The sequence below is a fragment of the Triturus cristatus genome, chromosome 11 (assembly GCF_964204655.1).
Source record: "Triturus cristatus chromosome 11, aTriCri1.1, whole genome shotgun sequence".
In the NCBI taxonomy this organism is placed as follows: Eukaryota; Metazoa; Chordata; class Amphibia; order Caudata; family Salamandridae; genus Triturus; species Triturus cristatus.
In genome coordinates, this window is record NC_140594.1 from 153,583,400 (window position 1) to 153,604,610 (window position 21,211).

The 21,211-nt window shown below is 47.6% G+C and overlaps 1 protein-coding gene across 1 annotated transcript in view; it reads right to left on the reverse strand.

Moving 5' to 3' along the window:
- The window catches only part of HIP1R (huntingtin interacting protein 1 related), a 513,161-nt gene that overhangs the window by 102,484 nt on the left and 389,466 nt on the right, over positions 1–21,211 (reverse strand). Inside the window, exon 24 of the mRNA XM_085635911.1 lies at positions 14,726–14,784. Coding sequence (XP_085492037.1) covers positions 14,726–14,784 — 59 coding nt within the window. The remainder of the gene's footprint in view (positions 1–14,725; positions 14,785–21,211) is intronic.

A 21,211-nucleotide genomic window follows, 5' to 3' on the forward strand; every position in this document is an offset into this window, starting at 1 on the left:
ATTCTGCTATAGAAGCTCAAAAAACACCTTTGTGTATCCCCAGATGGAACACACTCACGGTGGTTGTGTGTCATACCCAGAAATGTTTATTTACAGTACATCCGGTCACAGCATGGTGAGGTATTAAAGAGCATAATCACGGCTGTCTGGCATGCACTCAAAGGCGGTACATACAGGCGGTCATACCGGTCTTCCTTCCTCATGCCCTGGTAGTAATTGGCCTCCTTTTCCTCCACCTCAGGCAAGAACCCCTCAACACTCCCTGAGCAGTAGCTCTCCCAGAAGAGCCCCTAGTGAGCAGTAAACAGTGACACTCAACTTGCCATGCGAGTAGGAGTGGAAAGGGTTTCCACCAATGTCCCTCTTGCGTCCACTTAAGTACGGACTGCCCACAATAATCTTTATGAAGTGCAAAGCTTGGGGCAATGAATGAGGGCCAACGTCTTTGGGAGGGAACCCCAATTTTCAGGTCTGCATTCCTCAAGTGCACATTAGCTCATCAAAGTGGTATGTTGCGCTTAGTTGTGTCTCACTGCATATCGCCAACTTACTGCCCACCAAAGAAACGCACCTTCAGGTCCATCAGCACCATCCTCCTATTCCCGTACCTGCTAAAAACAGGATCTTTGACCCAGAAGGCCTCTGGGAACCTGCTCACCCTTGGCTCTACCAGAACTAACACCTAAACCCCGCTCTTCCACAGAGACTCTGCAGCACCCCACAGAAGGTCAGGTCCTTTCTGTCAGGTGAGGGAGCCCCGGCCTCATAGGCTTATCCCACCTCCTGGATCATGTCAGACCCCTTCCATTCATGGTATGCTTGGGTGATGCTTTACAAGGCTGTCCCCTTTTGTCAACGCATTGTGAGCATGACTTTGCTCTCCTCAAAAGACTTACTCCAACACTAGTCGAAAAGTGCAATCTAATACATTCATGCATATGGAGTAAGCCAATCAGGCAACATGAATTCTTCCATATACAGGAACAAACCCATTACATCACTGGTTCTTAAATCAGCTACCTGCCCTCCAAGAGGTACTTTAAAAATGAAAAAAGAAAATGTTTTATTGAACGTAGAAAACAATCATATTACAGAAATATTTGCAGACTCTCCAATAACATATAATAGACACTAAGTTTACCAAATTTCATAATCCATTAATATACTATAAATATGATACACAAAATATACTAAGAGACAAAGAAGATAAAACCTATTGCATATTGAGACTCCCACTTAAAATGTACAGTGAAATATGACGTAAATTCATGCCCCATTTTACATGATGTACAATACCAATATTCTAAACATCAAATTTGTGATAGCATATGACCCCTAGCTTGATAACCTGTATGATTACAGTCTTCACCTGGAAATTCCCCATAAATAAGTCACATAGCATCATTTATGTGTGTGATTGCAACATAGCACTTCCACGTCATCCCAAATCTCTTCACTGCCCCTATCCTCTTCACGTAGGCCTCCTCAAATTTGTAAGTCCTCTCCAACTTGTGTAGCCACCGGGACATTGTGGGTATTTTCTGAGATCTCCAATTCCATAGAATTAAAGATCTGGCTACTGCTATGGTTAGGGAAACGAAAAATTGCTTGTATAATGAGAGTTGATCAATTACATAGGAGAAGCCAAATAGCGCCAACGATGCACATGGAAGGATATCTAATAAAACACATTTACTAACAAACCTAAAAACCTCCTCCCAAAAGTGTTGTAATCTCGGACAAGTGAAAAATATAAGTGTCCAGTCCCCTGCCTCTGGCAGATTGCATCTGAAACAATTATTCGGTAGCATGGGGAACCATTTATGGAGCCCGGAGGGAGTGTAATAGGCCACCCATCTAGAAAGGAAAGACATTCTTTGAAAATTGGCTGCTCTCAATGCCATGTGGCCAAGCTCACAGACTCGTAGCCATTCCTGTCTACTAAACCTACAGTTAGTTTCCTAAGCAATTTTTGGGAGCATTAATTCAATGAGGTTCTTGTTCTTCTCCTGACGCAATTCCTTATACCAGTTGCCAATGCTCAATAAGTTTGACTCAAAGGCAGCTTTTAAAATTACTCTAGTACTCTCAGTAATTCCTCTTAAATTAGTCTGGAGAAAGTATGAAACCTGCCTAAAACTTAGCCAGAGGTCACAGCTCTGCATTTCAAAATTTGTTACAAAAGCCTCCCACGTCATTTGATTATTACAATTATAAAAGTCGCCCAATTTACAAAAACCCAACAGAATATAAGTCTGTACCCCCTTTTGTGGGAGTTTGAGGTCCCATACCTCACAGTCGTAAAGAGAGGAATATGCATGGCATGATGGAATATTATAATTTTTGTTGAATTGCCGAATACGACTTATTATATTCACAACCTTCCATCTTGTTCTTTTTTTGTAACTTTGCAGTGCGCAAGAATGCTGGTAACTTAATAGCACTCTCCCTTAGCATACGATTATTATTATTTTTTTTTAATCAAACTTCGAAAAAGGGGACAGAAGCTGAGTTGTTAAGCTAAATAATGCAGCTTGGTAATAAGTAGCTAAATGAGGTGCTGCAAGCCCTCCCTGCTCTACATCCAAATGTAAAATAGATAGCTTCGTTCGAGATTGATTCTTGGCCCAGATAAACTCCCAAAACACCTTATCGACTTCATTAAAGTACGAGATTGGAATCTTTAAAGGAAGATTTAAAAATAAAAACAACAACAAAGGAAGAATCGACATTTTTATCAGAGAGACTCGACCTATTCTTGACAAGAGCAATAAGGCCCATCTTTCTAACAGACTTTATTTTGTCAGGTGTTCTACCATAATTCAGGTGAAAAAGTTGGAGGAAGTCCACTGTCGCATACAGGCCCAGATATCTAATGGGTTTAAGAGGCAAAAATTCCAGCCCTTCTGGCAGCTCTATTCCTGGTGCATTATATAGAAGAAGCTCCGTTTTAGATTGATTGACCCTGTAAGGAGTAGTTTCTTTTCTGTAACTCCAGTTCTGCAGTAGGGGTACCTCTGTTATAGTCATAATCTAGTGAATAGTCCCGCCCATGTGCGTGGACCCCGGAGCAATAAAAATTATCTCTTAAGTTGTCAAGCCATGCAGACCTGCATCTACACTTTAGAGAGAATTCAAAGACAGATAATGCAGCCTATATCCACAGGCTACACTGTCCAGTACTTCAACTAGAAAATTCCACCAACATCCACAAACAGCACTGCCTGCCCAGCTTTTTCCACAGAGAAAAACCTGCCTCCACCAGCAAAAGCCTCTGGAATGATAGACAGGGAGGAATGGACAGACAAGCCCCATAGGCTGCCATTATGTGGCTCACAACAGGATACTGTGCCTTTAAGAAAACTTTCCAGAACTTTTCCAGTATCCCAGAATGCACAGCAGGTCCCTTTTACTTTCAGTTCTTTTTGAAGGCGTAGCACGCCAGACCTGTAGCATTCCTTACATTAACATTTATCTCTCCCCCGGGGAGGAGGGCGGGCGCTTATGACTATAACAGATACCCCTACTACAGAACTGGAGTTACAGAAAAGAAACTACTCCTTCTGTAGTAGGGGATCTCTGTGTATAGTCATAATCTAGTGAATAGAATGGCAAGCCCATCCCCACACCAAAACGGCGGTGGAGAAGACTACAAAATAATACCACTACTGTGCGAACAAATTTCGCAGCGAAGCCTGCCCAACCTGAGCATCTGCCCTGGCATCTGTGTCCAGACAGTAATGCTCAGCAAAGGTATGGACCGACCTCCAAGTGGCCGCCTTGCAGATTTCTGCAATCGGAACATTACGCAGCAAAGCAGTCGTGGCAGCTTTGCCCCTGGTGGAATGAGCCTTAGGTTTTCCCCCTAAGGTCTTATTATTCTTTTGATAACACAATTGTATACAGGACACAATCCACCGAGAGCTGGACTGTTTGGAGGTAGCAAGACCGGTCCTGACTGATCCATAATTGATAAACAATTGGTCTGACCTACGAATATCTTTGGTCTTATCAAGATAAAACTTCAACACCCTCCTAACGTCCAGGGAATGTAGAGACCTTTCCGCTGGCGAAGAGGGATTCTGAAAAAACGTAGGTAAAGTTATGGTCTGGTTGACATGAAAATCAGATATAACCTTAGGAAGAAATTTAGGGCGAGTACGCAGAACAACCTTAGCAGCGTGAAATACAGTATAAGGTTCTTGACAACATAATGCCTGAAGTTCACTCACCCTGCGGGCCGGTGTAATGGCCACTAGGAACGCCGCCTTCCAGGATAGGTGCTGCAACGAAGCCTTGTGAATGGGTTCAAAAGGCTCCTTCATCAGTCTGGACAGCACCACATTCAAGTCCCAGGAAGGCGAGGGAAGTCTGACAGGAGGAAACACTTTCTTCAAGCCTTCCAAAAAATCCTTGATCACAGGGATCTGAAAAAAGGAAGTCTGTGAAAGGCATTTCCTGTAAGCAGTCAAAGCAGCGAGATGAACCATAATGGAATGGAAATTAAGGACAGACTGCGCCAAATGCAAAAGGTACGGAAGGATGACATCTTCCTTACATGTCGTCGGGTCAAAGTTCTTGCACTTGCACCAGATGCAGAATCTCTTCCACTTGTAAGCATAGGACGTCCTAGTGGAAGGTCGCTTAGCCTCCTTCAGTATATCCATACAATCTGCTGGTTGATTCAAATGGCCATATTGCACTATCTCAGGAGCCATGCCGCCAAACTCAAAGACGAGAGGTTGGGGTGCACCAACTGCCCCCCGAACTTCGTGAGAAGGTCCGGCCTGCATGGCAGCCGTATGTGAGGAAGGAGAGACCGGTGAAGCAGGTCCGTGAACCACCACTGTCTGGGCCATTCCGGGGCAATCAGGATCATCCGCACCCCGGACTGGGACAGCTTGATGAGCACCGCTGGAATCAGGGGAATGGGTGGAAAAGCATACAGAAAGCTGTTCGACCAGTCTATCCATAGTGCATTCCCCAGCATCCCCCGCTGGTAGTACCTGGATGCGAAGTCTCGGCATTTGCTGTTTTCGGCGGTGGCGAACAGATCTACGTCTGGAGTCCCCCACCTTGCGAAGACGTCCCCTAGTACTTCGTTGTTTATGACCCATTCGTGGTTTTCCTGAATCAGTCTGCTCAGTGCGTCCGCCTGAACATTCTGCACACCTGGCAGATGCGTGGCCGTAATCGTCAGTCCTCGGGCCAGAAGCCAGTGCCAGATCGACTGCGCCTCCTGCGACAGAGTGCGTGATCTCGACCCCCCCTGCTTGTTGAGGTAATACATCGTGGTTGTATTGTCCGTCTGTACCAGCAGCGAGTTGGTCTGGAAGGACGGATGGAAGGCCTTCAATGCCAAGTAAACGGCTGAGTTCCAGGAAATTGATGTGGTACGTCGACTCCAACGGGGACCACTTTCCTTGTATCTGTAAGTCTCCGGAATGCGCTCCCCAGCCTTGGAGAGACGCATCCGTCACGATCCTCTTCGTGGGAATGTCCTTGTGGAAGGGAACTCCCCTGAGGAGATTTTCCGCCGACCACCACCACTTCAGCGACTGAAGAGCATGCAGAGACAGCCGTATCTTGTTGTCCCAAGAACCTGTCCTCTGATCCCACTGATCCTCCAAGCACTCCTGCAGTGGTCTCATGTGCAGCCGTGCGTGAGGCATGAGGAAGATACAGGAGGCCATCGATCCCAGCAGCGAAGACACCTCCCTCACTGTCGTCGATGGGGCGGTCATAAGAGCCTGAGCCTTCCGAAGGAGTGATAACCGTCTCTCCTCCGAAGGAGACACGCTTGCTGACAGCGTATTGATGGAGGCCCCCCAAGTACTGTATGCACTGGACCGGAATCGGGACAGACTTGGACATGTTGACGTGCAACCCCAGCTTGTTCAAGAGAACGCACGTCTTCTGGAAGTGCGCTTGTGCTTCCGAGAGGGAGCCGGCCTTGATCAACCAATCGTCCAGGTACGGGTAGACAAACACCTTGTTCCTCCGCAGGTGTGCAGCTACCACCGCCATGCACTTCGAGAAGTCCTGGGCGCAGACTTTAGCCCAAATGGCAGTACTGTGTATTGATAATGATTGGCGCAGACTTGGAATCGCAGGAACTTCCTGTGCTTCCGTGCAATGGGCACATGGAAGTACGCATCCTGTAGGTCTTTGGCACAGAGCCAGTCTCCCCGTTGCAGCTGAGGGTAAATCAGATGCAACGATAGCATGCGGAATATCTCTCTGCGAATCCATTGGTTTGCTTGCCGCAAATCCAGAATGGGCCTGAACTCGTTCTTGTCCTTCTTGCAAACAAGGAAGAACCGAGAGTACAGACCTCTTCTCCTTTGAGACAGAGGTACGTCTTCCAAAACCTTTTTCCTCAACAGGATGTCTGCCTCCGCCTGGAGCTCTCGCAGTTGATACTGTGAGCTTACCGGCAGAATCGCTGGAGGCGGGCTGATGAACCGAAGACTGTATCCATTGCAAACAATATTCAGCACCCACTTGTCCTGAGTAATTTTTCTCCACTCTGCCAGAAAAGATTGAACACTTCCCCCCCCCACTGGAGTGGGTAACGGTTGCAGGGGAAGTAGTCGCTCAGGGCCGAGACCCAGCCGGGCCCTTGGTCGCTGTAGCGGACTGCTGGCCTCCTCTACCCTTCTGGCACTTCTGGAAGGGTTTCCGGAACTGCTGCTGCTGCTGTTGCTGCTGTCCCGAGGCCTGCCCACGCCCTCTGCCTGCAGCCCCGAACCGTCTCTGGAACGGGCGCTTTTTCCTCTCAGGCTTCTCTAACCTGACAGCCGTCAGGGTCTCTGCCTCCGTCTTCATGCGGGCCATTTCGTCGTCCGCATGCTTGCCGAACAGGGTCTCCCCCGAGAAAGGCAGGTTGGCCACTCTTTGTTGTGCCTCCGGTTTGAGTGAGGTAAGGCGAAGCCAAGCGTGACGCCGTTGGTTGATGCCATGACAATAGCCATGTGCCGCTAACAGAGACACATCCGCCGCCGCGCTGATAATCTGATTCGACACCAGCATCCCCTCACGCAAAGTCTCTAGAAAGTCCTCCTTGTCGTGAGGCAGCAGCTCCGCGTACTGCTGGAGAGACTCCCACAGGAACCGGTCATAGCGCCCCAACAGAGCCCCGGCACTTGCCGCCTTCATGGTGGTAGAAGCCGTCCCACAGACCTTTCTGCCCGCCGAGTCTAGCCAACGGCTATCCTCATCAGGCGGCACTGTCGAGGAAGGAGTGGTAGCATGCTGCTTCCTTGCCGCCGTCACAATGACCAAGTCCGGTTTCGGGTCCATCCTCAGAAAGGTCGGGTCCGATTCCGGCACCAGATACTTCTTCAGGAGCCTAGAGGGGACTGGTTTCGTCACCGCCGGAGTGAGGAACAACTTCGTAGCGGGCTCCACCAATCCCGGCACTAGTGCAGCAGGGGGCGAGACAGGTGCTTCTTGTGCAGCGTCTCGAAGATCACGGATGTCGTAGGTGTTGGCACCGTCACCGTGATCCCTAGCTTGGCCGCACCCCTCAGTAGCACCTCCTGGAAGGAAACTATCGTCGACCGGCGAAACTCCCGTCCTTGGCGAGTCCGACAGCGTCGGCGAGTAGTCCCTGGCAGACGATTGGGTGCGGGATCTGGCGCTGCGCCTCCTGCGGCGTCGCCCAGATGTCGATGATGCCCGTCCATGACTCTGTGACCTCCCTCTCCGTCTGGAGCGGGAGCGCGATCTGCTCGGCTTCGGCCGCGTCGGATACCTAGACAACGACACCGACTGTGGCGGGGCCACAGGAGGGCGCGGCGGCGGCGGCGGCGGCGGCGGCGGCGGCGGCGTAGGGGTCCGCGGTGAGGGCTCCCTTGGCAAAGGAGGAAAGGGTGGCGACCTCGGCTTAGGAGGTGTATACACCACTGAGTACACCGAGCCCGGTGACTCCGTTCTCTTCCTTCGTGACCCCGAGGAACTCCTGGCGTCAGGACTCCTCCTGCGCTGCCTCGGTGTCGATGAACGCCTCCTCGACGGCGAACGCCTCCTCGACCTGTGGGTCCGACTTGGCCTTCTTTCTCTCGCACTCTGGGCATCTGTCAAACAGGCCAGGCATGTTGACCACACAGAGCACACACAAGAAGGAAGGCAACAAGGTACTTAATATAGCACTTGAAAAGTGAACAAATCCAAATAAACCCTTGAAAAGGGAGAGCTCAATGCTCCAGGGTCCTGCTAGCAGGAGCCGGAAAAAATAACTGAAAGTAAAAGGGACCTGCTGTGCATTCTGGGATACTGGAAAAGTTCCGGAAAGTTCTCTTAAAGGCACAGTATCCTGTTCTGAGCCACATAATGGCAGCCTATGGGGCTTGTCTGTCCATTCCTCCCTCTCTATCATTCCAGAGGCTTTTGCTGGTGGAGGCAGGTTTTTCTCTGTGGAAAAAGCTGGACAGGCAGTGCGGTTTGTGGATGTTGGTGGAATTTTCTAGTTGACGTACTGGACAGTGTAGCCTGTGGATATAGGCTGAATTATCTGTCTTTGAATTCTCTCTTAAGTGTAGATGCAGGTCTGCATGGCTTGACAGCTTAAGAGATCATTTTTATTGCTCCGGGGTCCACGCACATGGGCGGGACTATTCACTAGATTATGACTATACACAGATTCCCTACTACAGAACCCCCTAATACTGTAAACGCCTGGATTTCTCCTGATGCTCTCTGAATGTTTGATTTCTCTGGATTCATGTACAGGATCAGATCATCAGCAAACAGCTTTATTTTGGCCATTTCTAATAGGGGGGCTTGGATTAGTATGTTAGAACGGATTTTTATCTCTAATGGCTCAATAAAGAGTGAGAACAGAAGGGGGAGAGGGGGCATCCCTGCCTAGTACCCCGCCTTATTACTACATCTCCCGCCACCTCAGAGTTTATAATCATTTTTGCGATGGCTTCCCCTATAGATTCTCTCCAGCATCTCGATCAGATGGCATGGAAAGCCAAACTCTCCCAAAATAAAGAAGAGGGCCTGCCAATCCACCAGGTTGAATGCTTTTTCTGCGTCCATCATTAAAATGGCCGCAGTCTCCGCTGTAGCAGAAAAATAGTCGATGGCTTGAATCAGATAAAAAGTATTCACAGCCATAGATCTCCCAGGCAAAAACCCTGTTTGATCTGCATGTACCAAGTACTGCGTGCAGCCCGAAATTCTATTTGCCCAGATTTTCATGAGAAGCTTATAGTCTGCATTTAGTAGACTTATTGGGCGATAAGAACTTGGATCTATAGGGTCCGTATCCTTCTTTAGAATTGAGATAGTCACTGATTCCTTAAATCTGTCTGAAACTACCATTCCAGCCAAAACTTGGTTGAAAAGTGATACCATGAAAGTGGAGAGTTCATTTAAAAATAGTTTATAAACTTCAATAGGGATCCCATCATTGCCACTCGCCTTCCCATTTGCTTAACGATTTCACTTAGTTCTGTGATTGTAATCGGTTCACTCAAAAGCATACAGTCCTCCTCGCTGACTTTAGGCAGGTGAACTATCATAAAATAATCCGCAAGAGTTTGAGGGTCAATAGTCTGGACTTCCGCATATATCTTGCTGAAATGTGATATAAAAATTTCGGCAATTCCGTCTTTATCATTCACCTTGTACTCTGATTTCTAATTTGTAGAATGGACTGTTTGCTCTGTTGTGTTTTTGTGGACCAAGCTAAAAATGTCCCGATATGCTGGCTTTCCTTGTACACCTTTTGACAAACAGCTTTACTTCCAGCTATTTCCCCAAGCAGAAAAAAAACTTTTCAGCTCCTCCTTACCCCTTAATAGTTCCAGCTGAAGTACCTCTTCCTCCAGTTCCCCAGTTAACCTCCCCGAAAGTTCTCTCCTAGCCTGCTCCACCGCATCCTGGAGTCCAGCAATCTTAAGTTTCCTTAACTTATAAAGATTAGCTCTGTATGCCACCACCGCCCCCTAAACGTGGCCTTTAAAGCCTCCCACACCATTAAACCTGGCACCGTATTCACATTTTCCTAGAAGACCCACCCTATAAAATCGCTGGTTTCATCGATCCATTTTGGATCTAACAGTGCTTTATCAAAATGCCACCTATTACTCTTCCTCCTGGGGGCGGGCAAGTGTAATATTAAGGATACTAAAGAGTGATCCGAAAATGGATTAGTGAGAACCATGGATTCCCCCCCCTCTGTGAACAGATTACTTATCAAGAAGAAATCCAAACGGGCTGCTGTTTTAAACTCAGTGGCACCTGGATGGTCTACCCTCCATGGGTCCAATAAGGCGAGATCCTCTTTAATAATTTAAGTACCTGTCTGTTTTAGGTTTTAATTGCTTTTTTCCATTGTTGGAGGTATCGAAACGTAGATCTTGTATTAAGATAAAATCACCCCCCATAATTATAAGCCCCTGCGCATCCACCAGCAGGTCATATATCAGTTCCGGGGCCGCACAGTTGTCGCCAGTTAGGCCATGATAATTAAGCAGGACGACAACTATTCCATTAACTAAGACTTCTATCCACAACCATCTAGCTCTCTCATCCCAAATCACCTTACCCACCTCCCAATCCAACTCCGAAGATAAAAGAATACCCACTCCTTGCACTGCCGCCTGGGCCGAGGCAAAGTATGCTTGAGCATATTTCTTGGGGAGAGTAAAGTTGGGGGAGTTAGATTTGAGATGCGTCTCCTGCAAGAAAATCACCTGAGGGGAGAAAGATTCTAGCCATTTTAACATTGCTCCTCTTTTTTGTGCGTTCAAGAAGCCATTCACATTACATGAAATTACCTTCAACAATTGTGTCATCCCTTAGACCAAACACAGCATTTTACAAAAAGACTATTATATTCTCTCGTCCAACTATCTTCCATTTGTGCCAGCTCTCTCAATATAATCAAGTAGAGCCCCTAGGTAACAGAGACACTGCCAATTTCAACTGGGCCTCCAAGTTCAATCGTGTTGCCCAACGGCCCAAAATTCCTAAATTGCCTGCTAACTAACGCTAGGCCTGGGCAAAATTTCCGTTCCGTTTGCAGAATTTGCGATAATTTGGCATTTCCGCGTTCCGCGGAGAGCGCGGAAATGTCAAAATTTCCGCATTCCGCAGCTTTGCGATAATTTGGTTCTTGCTCGAGCTGTAAAATAATACATTCTCGCGATCGCCTTACCTGAATCCCCGCGTTCGCCGACAAGTTTTCCCGATCCGGTCGCGTTCTCCATGAGATGTTGTATTGTTTTAGCCATTTGCGCTGTCTCGCGACAGTTCGCGCCCGCAGTGACGTCATGCGTCGCGCGATCACGTCTTTCTTCTCGCGATCATGCACTGCGAGAAGAGTGAAAATAAGATGGCCGCGCCCGCAAGCAACCGCATGGGTAAGTTGGCGAGCCGCGAACACGCAGAAAATACCGCGAACGGGCGGGAAAAAAACTTCCCCATCTTCGCGATATTTCCGCGTGTTTGCGGAGATTTTAAACATTTTCGCGATAATTTGCGAAAGTCGCTTTCGCAAATTCCGCCCACCCCTAACTAACGCTCATTTTTTAAAAATGCTACACCACTCTTCTCCCTCCCCTCTGCCCACCCCAAACTGTCTGTGGAGTGAGGCACACACCACCACAGCCTCCCTCAAACAAGGTGCCTTGACTTGGCACCCGGGAGCACATCCTCCCCCCCCCCCCCCCCCCCTTCACCTCTATAAAAAAGAAATATCAATTATATTAACCCCAGGATATTTAAAGTATATAACTTGCCTCCGGGATCCTGTAACTTACTTTCATAGTAACTAATACCAGAGGTACTTTTGTATGCTTGTCTCCAGGTCTGCAAAAAAATTGTCTTGTCTGGTGCTCACCAGCAAGATACCTCCAGTAGCCCTCACACAGTGGAACACACTTCCAGATAGATCAGTAAGGTGGGAGCCTTACATGTGTAAACAAAATATGCAACAATAAAATAATGAACATAACAAGACAGCAGTAACAGGGTGACCAATATGGATGGTATCCATCTCACCTGCACAGTGTCCTCAATGCCAGAGGTAGTCACCTTCAAAGTGTGTCTATAACATACTTTCTGTGTGGTAGGAACAATGCTGCGTACCGGAAAGGATCACCCTCGCCATGCTGGAAGGTTCACAAAGACGAAGATTTGGAATGTAAAGAAAGCTAAAGGGACAGGCCTGCAGGAGAACTGCACACATGTGCCAGGCAAGTTGTCATTTCTTTATCCCGCCTATGAATACAAGAAATGCAACTATAAACCTCCAGTGGAACCGGTCCCGTTATCCGCAGAGCCACATCAACTGGCTGCCATTCCCTGTAGAACCCCATGACGTCATTAAAGTATGAAGTACATCAATGCAATGTGTCGAATATTAGCAACTTGTTCTATCACACCAAAACAAGATGTCCACACAGATGCTGAAAGCGGTCATCTGAAGGATGGGGAGTAGGGACCAAAAAATATCTGAAAAATGGGAAGGGTGGGAAAACCACCGACCGATTTCACGAAAGCAGTGAAAACTGAAAAGGCAGGGGACAGGCCTCTTTTTAGGTCTCGTCTGACCCAGCGCATGCGCTGGTCTGGCGAGACTTATTGAGAGGGCTCCAAAAAGTGCTACCAGGCCAGCCTAGAGCTACAGTGCATGTGCGCGGGCGCGCGCGCCGCGCTTTACCGCGATTACTTTCACTTTCGCGGCCCCACGGCCGCTTTGATGTTTGATCGCGATCACTTTCACTTTCGCGGCCGCACGGCCGCTTTGCATAGCCAATAGGTCTCGCTTTTGGGACCTTATAAGTATTTTGTTATGCAACTGTTGCATAGCTAAACACTTATAAGGTCCCAAAGGCGAGACCTATTGGCTATGCCAATGCTTGTTTGGTGTGCAAGTGGGGAAAGAGCTGTCTCAGATCCTCTGAAGGCGGTTGCACATTTTGGATCAATTTACTACTTCTCAGATTCCCGAATCACTTTACTTCAGCAAAACAAGCGAAACCTTAGTTATACCACTCAATTGAATCCTCCTCTTGGATATTTAGTAAGTCATCAAAACATGAATGATCATCCCCAATTATTGCTGGTTTGTGTAGCTTGTTAGTGACAAAGTTGGCTCCATGAAGCAAAATGACTTTCCAAATGATTGTTTTCAAATATTTAGCAAGTAGGACAACATGTCGTGTCACTAATGAAAGACTGAAACATTTGCCTCATTTTCAACTGCTGCTAAAGCTTACTTAATGCAGGGAAAATACATATTTGGAATAATCTGCATATTTTTCTCCAACTTGCATTTGTATGCAGTGGTTAGCAGTGTTACCGGATGCCCATTTGCTTATCCTCACATTTAGCTCTTGACACTGCTCTGCGGTTGAACATCTTTGATAAAGTGTGGATCGCTGAGAATGTGTTCTTACTGCATGTTAAACTGAACTGTGTGACATTTTCTTTCACTCCCTATCATCCGAACATTTGTTTATTCTGCCCAAATACAGCCAGTATTTGCCCTTTTGATTTAATACACACACCCTCTCCTCTCTCTCCAGATAAACACCTAGCCAGGGGAATCGGTGATTTAAAAAACAGAAAGTGGCTCTTCTTGTTTTAAGCCAAGGTCTCATCCTACACTTGGGCACCAAGCCGCTGATCCCATCTCAGAGAGCAGAGACTTAAAAAAAATACAAACAAAAACAGGCATTGGCAAAGCCAATAGGGTTTGCTTATACGAGATCAATTGGCTTTGTCAATTTTTTTTAAGACATGTTGCACAGCAGCACTTGCTGCTCTGTAACATGGCTTAAAGTATAGAAAAAAGTACCTAATTTGCAAAAGAATAAGTGCTGGGGCCTAAAGTTTTGCACAGAAGCCCGAGGACAGCACTATCGAATGTTGGTGTGCCGAATACCAAGACTGTGTAGTCTCGATTCCACTTCATGCACCTTTCATCCACCATCCTACACTCCCTGCCCATTTATCTCATTCTTGCAGGTTTCTCATTCATCCAAACTTTGTCACTGTTTTTCCGTCTCTCCCTTCCTCCTCCTTTACCCCTTTTTTCCGTTTTTCTCTCATGTTCTGGGTCAAAGTACAGGCTCAAATTAAGCACTGTGTGAGGCCCGGGTAGATGAATGGCTCTACAGCGGGCTGTCGTGGGGCCAGGATGGAAGTGGTCCGGAGCAGTTCACCACCACCTTCCAACCTGGATGGCTCCTGCTCAAAACACTTTAAAAAATGTTCACATTTTAAGTGGAGTTTTGCTGGAGTGGGACAGTCTCATTGTACATAGTCAGGGTTCATTCAGGCAGCCACTTAAAAAAAAAAAAAGGGTCAACGTTTTGTAAAAGTCTCTGAAAATACCTCCATGGCCAAACATTTTGTATTTAAACTTTTAAATAAAGTATTTTAAAGAAAATAACGTTTACCGTGATTGGTGTGTTTCTGTCCACACTAAATAGGCTCAGGAGTGTGAAACAGGCACAGGCTTTTCAAGATAAAGATTTATAAGGTACAGCGAATATGCAACTTTCATCAGGACGCACCCGCTTTCAGCTTTGATGTCTCCAAACAATGTTTAGTCACAATTCAAAAGCAGTCTCAATTTAGACGTGGATTCATCAGTCAAAAGGGAGAAACCACTCAAAGACATCCAACAATCAGAGCCACTGTAGGACATTCAAGCATATCACCACACTTGGGGGCTGGTAGTGGTGTTTTATTGACTTACCTCTCATTTACTTCAAGTTTCACCCCCGAGCTGTCCTTTCTTGCCTGGTTCATCATTTCCTAGTGATCACAACAAAAGGGTGTTAGTACTGTTTGATCATCATGGCTGCGCAAAGCGTGAAGGCAAGAACTTTGATCTGCCATTAGAGCGGTAAACGCCATCCGTGGCAGCAGATTCATATATATTTGCACACAGTAAAAGTTTCATCTTGACAATGATATTTCAAATGCTGTAAACCCAAGTGTGATCCCATCGTTGTCATGCATCTGACGATATCAAGGGTTCGTATATTTTTAACACAATTCAAAAAAACACACTGACCCTGTTAAGGGGAGGAGCAAAGGACGACTAGCGGCACACCAGTACTTAGGACCTACTACATTGGTTTATCATTACATAGATGCCTCTATATTGAAATTACCACTACTAGGAACACCACTACAGACTACCACAATATAGAATGGAAAAAGAGACAAAGGTACATTTTATTAAGGTTAGAGCAATAAATGGGTAATGTTACATTTAGAGTAATGGACAGTGCCAGGTTTTGGGAATTGGGTGGATTAGAGCTTGGATTCGATTTGACTTTATGGTGGGTGCAGGTTTAGCAGCATGCTTAGGACAAAGTTAACGGGTAGTATTACGTTTAGGTTTGAGTGTAAGATTACAGTTTGGCTTTGGATTAAGTTTTGTCTTACATTTAGCTTTAGGTTTTGAGTTTGGGAAAGATATAAGGTGAAGTTTAGTGACTGAACTACGGCAAGGGTATGGTTTAGGTTTAGAGTTAGATTAAGGGTTAGGATAAGGTTGAAATAAGTTACTTACCTTTATTCATTCTAGATGGTGATTTCTCACTTCTTGAAGCCCTCCAGAAGCCAGACTGGAGCTGGAACCTGTGCAACACCTCTCCTGCTCCAGTAGGTGGCCCCACAACTCCATCTTGGCTTCAGAATTCATCCCAGACATGTCATGGTGTTGTGCTAGACGTCACTGTGGTACACGGACGTCAGTATCTCCGCTACCAACAGCACTTTTGTGACTACTCGAGGTGCAGATGTTCATCCAGACGGTAGGACCACGAATTGGCAGTTGGCGGAACAAACCACAACGTGCAGGCACCTCTTATGTGACCACAGGACCGATATGTGAAGATAAAGTCATGCAAGTTGAGGGTCGCCCATCAGTCTTCCAATTACAAAGCCAAGAACACCTCCTCCAGACACAGTATTTTGAACTTCGTGCAGAGGAATGCGCTCTGTAGGTAAAGGTCTAGAATGAGACTGAGGTTCCAGCCTTTCTTGGGAACAAGAAAAAAATGGGATTAGCATCCCTGCCGTATCCCGCTCTCTTGAACCAACTCCATGCATGACCTCTTTGCTCAGAAGAGCCAGGACCTCCTGCAGCAAAACTACAAGCAAGGTGACTAAAGGGACCTGGAGGATGGGAGAAGGAGAGCCCTGGAACAGAGGGGTGTAGCCTTGCCTGTCAATCTGCAGCATCTAGTGGTCTAAAGTGATGGGACTGCCATATCTCCCCAAAGGCTGCACTTGTGAACTTCAATTCTGTTTTAAAGTGGTTTCATTTGGAAGGGGTGAGGAGGAAGAGGAAAAGGACTTCTTTACAGTTCCTCCTGGCTCCTGGAACCGCCACACTCCTGTAACCCAGAAAGAGCTTGATGCGTTGCTACACAGGCTGCAAAGTATGACGCTGCTTTGGGGGAGACCACAGGACTAACCCCTGAATTTGTGGCTCTGTTGGTGGAACCAGCATTCGGGGAAACCCTGTCCCAAGCATTCGGATAAAGTGGCCTGGCTTCATCATTGCAGGGCAGAGTCTGATTTTTCACCAGAAAGGAAAGCACTGTTGAGGGGAATGACTAACAGTTGCTTGGATGTCACCAAGAATCTGGTGAAGCGCATCCACGCTTGGTGGTGAATGACAGTGGAGGATCCCAACAACCATGTCGCTGAATCCAGCATATCCAATCCAGAGCACAGGATTGGTTTTCAGCATCCTGCCATTCTTGCAAACCTCTGCAAAATGGTCACAAAGGCGAGCAGGAAAATTGGATATGACCAATTACGTCACTTTCCACAGGGCAAGGAGTTGCGTGCTAGAAGGGAAGTCACATTAGTGGAGCAAAGGCCAAGCCCCCCGGAGAAAATACCTTATTCCCCATGGTCTAAATTCAAATTTTCTGTCAGGAGAGGAACTGGAAAAGAAGTCAGTTTACACTTGGTGGACAGGGATGCCTAAACGTCAAGGCTTTCAGGGGTGGGGCAAGTCTTCGGAAGCTTTGACTCCCTAAGTGCACAAAATAGAATCATGCAACCCGGTATTTCACCGCTAGGGCAGAAGCTAGCTTATTCTATGCCACAAAGATATGGTTCATCAAAGCCTTACTTCAATGGGAGCAACCGCAGAAGAAGTAGGTTCTAAACCTATGGTGAGCAAGTCGACTTTTTTCTCTTCTACAGGTAATGGTAGGTAGAGGACCACTGTGGTCCGGTGCAGGCCTGCCATGACTGTAGCAAGTTCACCAGTGGGAGTCCGAAGGGGCACTTAAGGTCCCCCTCTGGAGAGGTGTCCTGGCCACTAGCATTCTGTACAGCCAAGTCATCACTGTCATCTGTGCCAGGAGGAAGAGATGGCCCACCTCACGGCAGTCACTGTGATAGATGGTATTCTAATAGGATCCAAAGTAAATCGCTCCACAGGCCTGACCGTACATTTGTCGCGAGACAAAGGCCTTGAAGGAGCCTCCTCCAATGATTGTTGTGCCGTGTTTGGACCTGTTTAAACGGTCCTTAGTCTTTGGAGTTTGTCAGCATGTACAATGAATTCAATTATAGTATCAGTGCTAATGGTGTGAAGACCAGCAATGCCTTTGGTGGAGGGAACGGTTCAGCCAGCTCAAGAAAGGCACCATGGAAAATAGGAGGAAGGTCAGTGATGCCAGGTTCGGGGCCCGAAATGCTGCCTGGGACTCGGATGCGCACAAGAGGACACTGGGGTGGAGCTCCTTACAAGGAAGGGAAGCATGACCTGTGTGAAGGCCGTGATATGAGCGGTCAGTGCCAGGGGTCGAAATCTAAAAGCAGATCAGAAAGCCAGAGCTGGGACCGAAATCTGGCTCTGGTACCTCCATTAAGTCCACCATCGAAGTCGACGCTGAAGGTCGGAATTGGGTAACAGAACTGAGGACTTCGAGACCTACCCCTGGTATCGGGAAAGCAAGCACAGTTGAAGGGCATCACCTCAAAATTGTGCCTTAAACGTTTTAGCTCCCTGCTGCTTGATGGCCAGCCCTTGCATGTGCAGGCCCTTATTACATGGCCTGGAGTCATGCTTAGGTCCCAAGCACCACAAACAACCAACATGTAAGTTCAGGGGCAGTAACACTTAGTCTGACAACTTTGGAGGAGACATTTACCCATTTCAACACTGGTAAATATTTTGTTTCTGTTGGAAAGCTCTTAGGAAAACAACTCTGGGTCTATGCTGAAGGGCGTGGAAAAAACCCCAGAACTGACGCTGGTGAGCAGTGTGGTGCCTTGTGTGACTCCATGATAACATGTCTGGGGTGCTTTCCAGAGCAAAGCGGGAGTTGCAATGCTCCTAACGGTGCAGAAAAGCTATTACAAGTTTCCAGTTTCCAGATCCAGTCCAGTGCCTGGGAATATTCAAAAGGTGAAGAATCTGCAGGCAGAGTATCCATCAGAATGTTAGGATCAGGCTTAAGGTTAGGGTAAGATTCAGGGTGAAACTTAGTGGTGGGGGAGGGATATAGGAGGTTTACCTTTTAGCCCAGGCTTAAGTTTAGGACATGCAGCCTTGTAGTCTGTATATACAGTGTAGAATTCACAGAGGAGGTACTCTCAGCAGAGGTCATTTTGATGTAATGGATACTATGTAGAGGTCATTTAGATGTGGTTGTATTCTATGTAGTGCCATACAACTGAACTAGCTTAGCAGTACATGTTGTGACAGGCCGGTGCCTCCGACAGGCTGGTAGATTAAGAATGAGTGAGTTACATGTAAGGTAGAACCCAATATTGTCACCGTCCTCCCATCTTTGCAGAGTATGAGGCTTCTGTGTTATTACTTTAAACTGGTGGATGAGTCACCACAACCATTGACACAAGTCCCTCTACAGTACCGAGCATCTTCCAGGAAAGCAGTCCGAAGCGCTAGAAAGCTCCTCGAAACTCCATGTAAAGGAACATGTGTATGCAACGGGCATGACGGAGAACACGCAAACTCTGAGTGAGGCTTCAGGCACACTACATGATCTGGGGCATTCTTAGGACACAAGCCTTGTCAGTAATAACACCGGTTCATTCTAGCACATGTCAATGTGTGATATTTATCATGAGGGATCATTTTGTCTGTTATTTATCACATGGGAAGTCTGCTCAGCATATTGTTTGTCTGATAATTATCAAACAGGCAACTTTTCAGCACAGTTTTATTATTTATTGCCCATACAGTCTTTCCTGCCCAATTCTATATTTGTGCATTAGTACTAAGGGTGTGCGGTAAACTCCGCTCCACCAGCGGAATTCATCGCGTTTTTGGAACTCCGCACTCCGCTTGGAGAGGGAAGTTCGGCAAAAAAACTCCGTCAACCGCTACCCTTATAATTGCATGCTGCCTCATTCGACTGCCGCACCTCCTCATGCCAGCAGGGCTCTACTGGGGGAGAGGGTGGGCGATGGTGGATCAGTCAGCTGCTTCGCGCTCAGTTGAACAACCGTTTCTGGTGAAAAGAAACGAGAATGCATGGTAATTTAACTTGATAGTAATACGTAAAGAGATGCCGATTGCAGCTTTCCCTTTAAGAGGCTGAACCTCCTGCCCTCTCCTCTACTCTTTTGTGTAGCGAAGAGGTGGGGAAACATGCTGGAGCTGTGCTACTGCTGGGGAGCGAGGAGAGCGATAACGAGGCGCCTCTGCCATGGAGGCAGAGTGGCTGGATGCGGAGGCCGCAAGAAGAGGGAAAAGAAATTCTTGACATGGATTCTGCAGGCAGCAATACTTGGGGTCACATGCATCTAATGTTGCCATTGGAGGAGAAGAAGCCTGTCTGCATGGAGTGGAGAACACCTCACGCATTTGGGGTAGGCTTGAATCTTTTAGCGGGAGAGATCTTCACAGAGCAAGACAGTGCTGCTGGCAATTTGTCGTCCCTTATGCACGAGGCTTGCTGGTAACGCTAGCTCTTTATGAAGTTCTGAACATAATTTCATGAAGCTGGTCTCTGTAACAATAGTTGCTTTGTTTTTGCTTGTTCTCAGTGGCGTGTGTTGTGATTCATCTCCCTCTGCCATTGGGTGCCACTGTCTTCACTGGCAGGTTAAAGGCAGACAACAGTTTTTTTTGGGGCGGGTCTTGAAGCAGCGCCATAGTACCCCCAGGGGCACCCCGCTGTCCCCCCTCCCCCATAATAGGTTACCCAAATGACACACACAAGACAGTTGGTGTTGGGTAACAATGCTGCAGGTTTATTACATAATTCCAGAATATGTAATGGGTGGGTTATCTTACGGGCGATCCAAGGGAAGGCAACCAACTGGGTCGCCAGCCCGCCTGATGAGCCGGGCAGCGCGGGAGCGATGCCCGCCGTTGCTGCCCTCCAGGTGATTCTTTCTACGATCACGTGCCGTTGGTAATACTACTCATGCCCCCCCTCTCGGGGCGGAGCGTCGCATAGCAAGCCCCCGGTTGTTCAGGCCCACAACCGCCCGCAGGACTAGCGGGGCACCGACACGGCTTCCGGTACCTCCCTTGAGGTGGGCGACAAAGAGGTCGCCAGGAGGGTGGGGGAAGGCTAAATAGCCTCCCCCTCACACCAGGCCAGGAAGTGACACGCATTGTGCGTCACTTCCGGCCAGCCAGAGGAGGGGGGCTCTGGTCTGCGTCCCCGCCCCCCCCAGTGGGAGGGGGTGTGGAGGGGTGACCGGTGCCCCGGGGGCACTAAGGCGCCATCTGCCGAGTGACCCCCTGCGGGGGCCGCGGTCAGCGGCATAGACGGTGCAGATATTTCACCTCACAAGAGGGGCCGGTACCGGGTGACGAAGGGAGTAAATAGAGAAGCACGACACAGAACACAAGAGGCGTAATAGCCATTGCTTGCCGACGCTTTTGTTAATGAAGCTATTTTGGAATGCTTCATGAAGCGGCAACTGTGTGTGCCCACGGACTGCTGCAGAAAGTGGAATGGTTTAATTGGGGTTTATCTAGGCGTTCATGGCGGCAGGTCTACGTTTGCCTTGGGAGCTCTTTGAAAACACACAGTGTGTATGGAGCCGGCATTAACTCCGCCTACACATGGAACTCCGCGGAATTTGCAGCGTTCTACAGGAACTCCGCCCAGGGTTAATTAGTACATGAGGATCCTTCAGGCATACTAGGTCAATTAATTATCACATTGGGCATCATTCTGTTGCTGGTCTCTATGTCAATTATCACACGGGAACTCTTCAT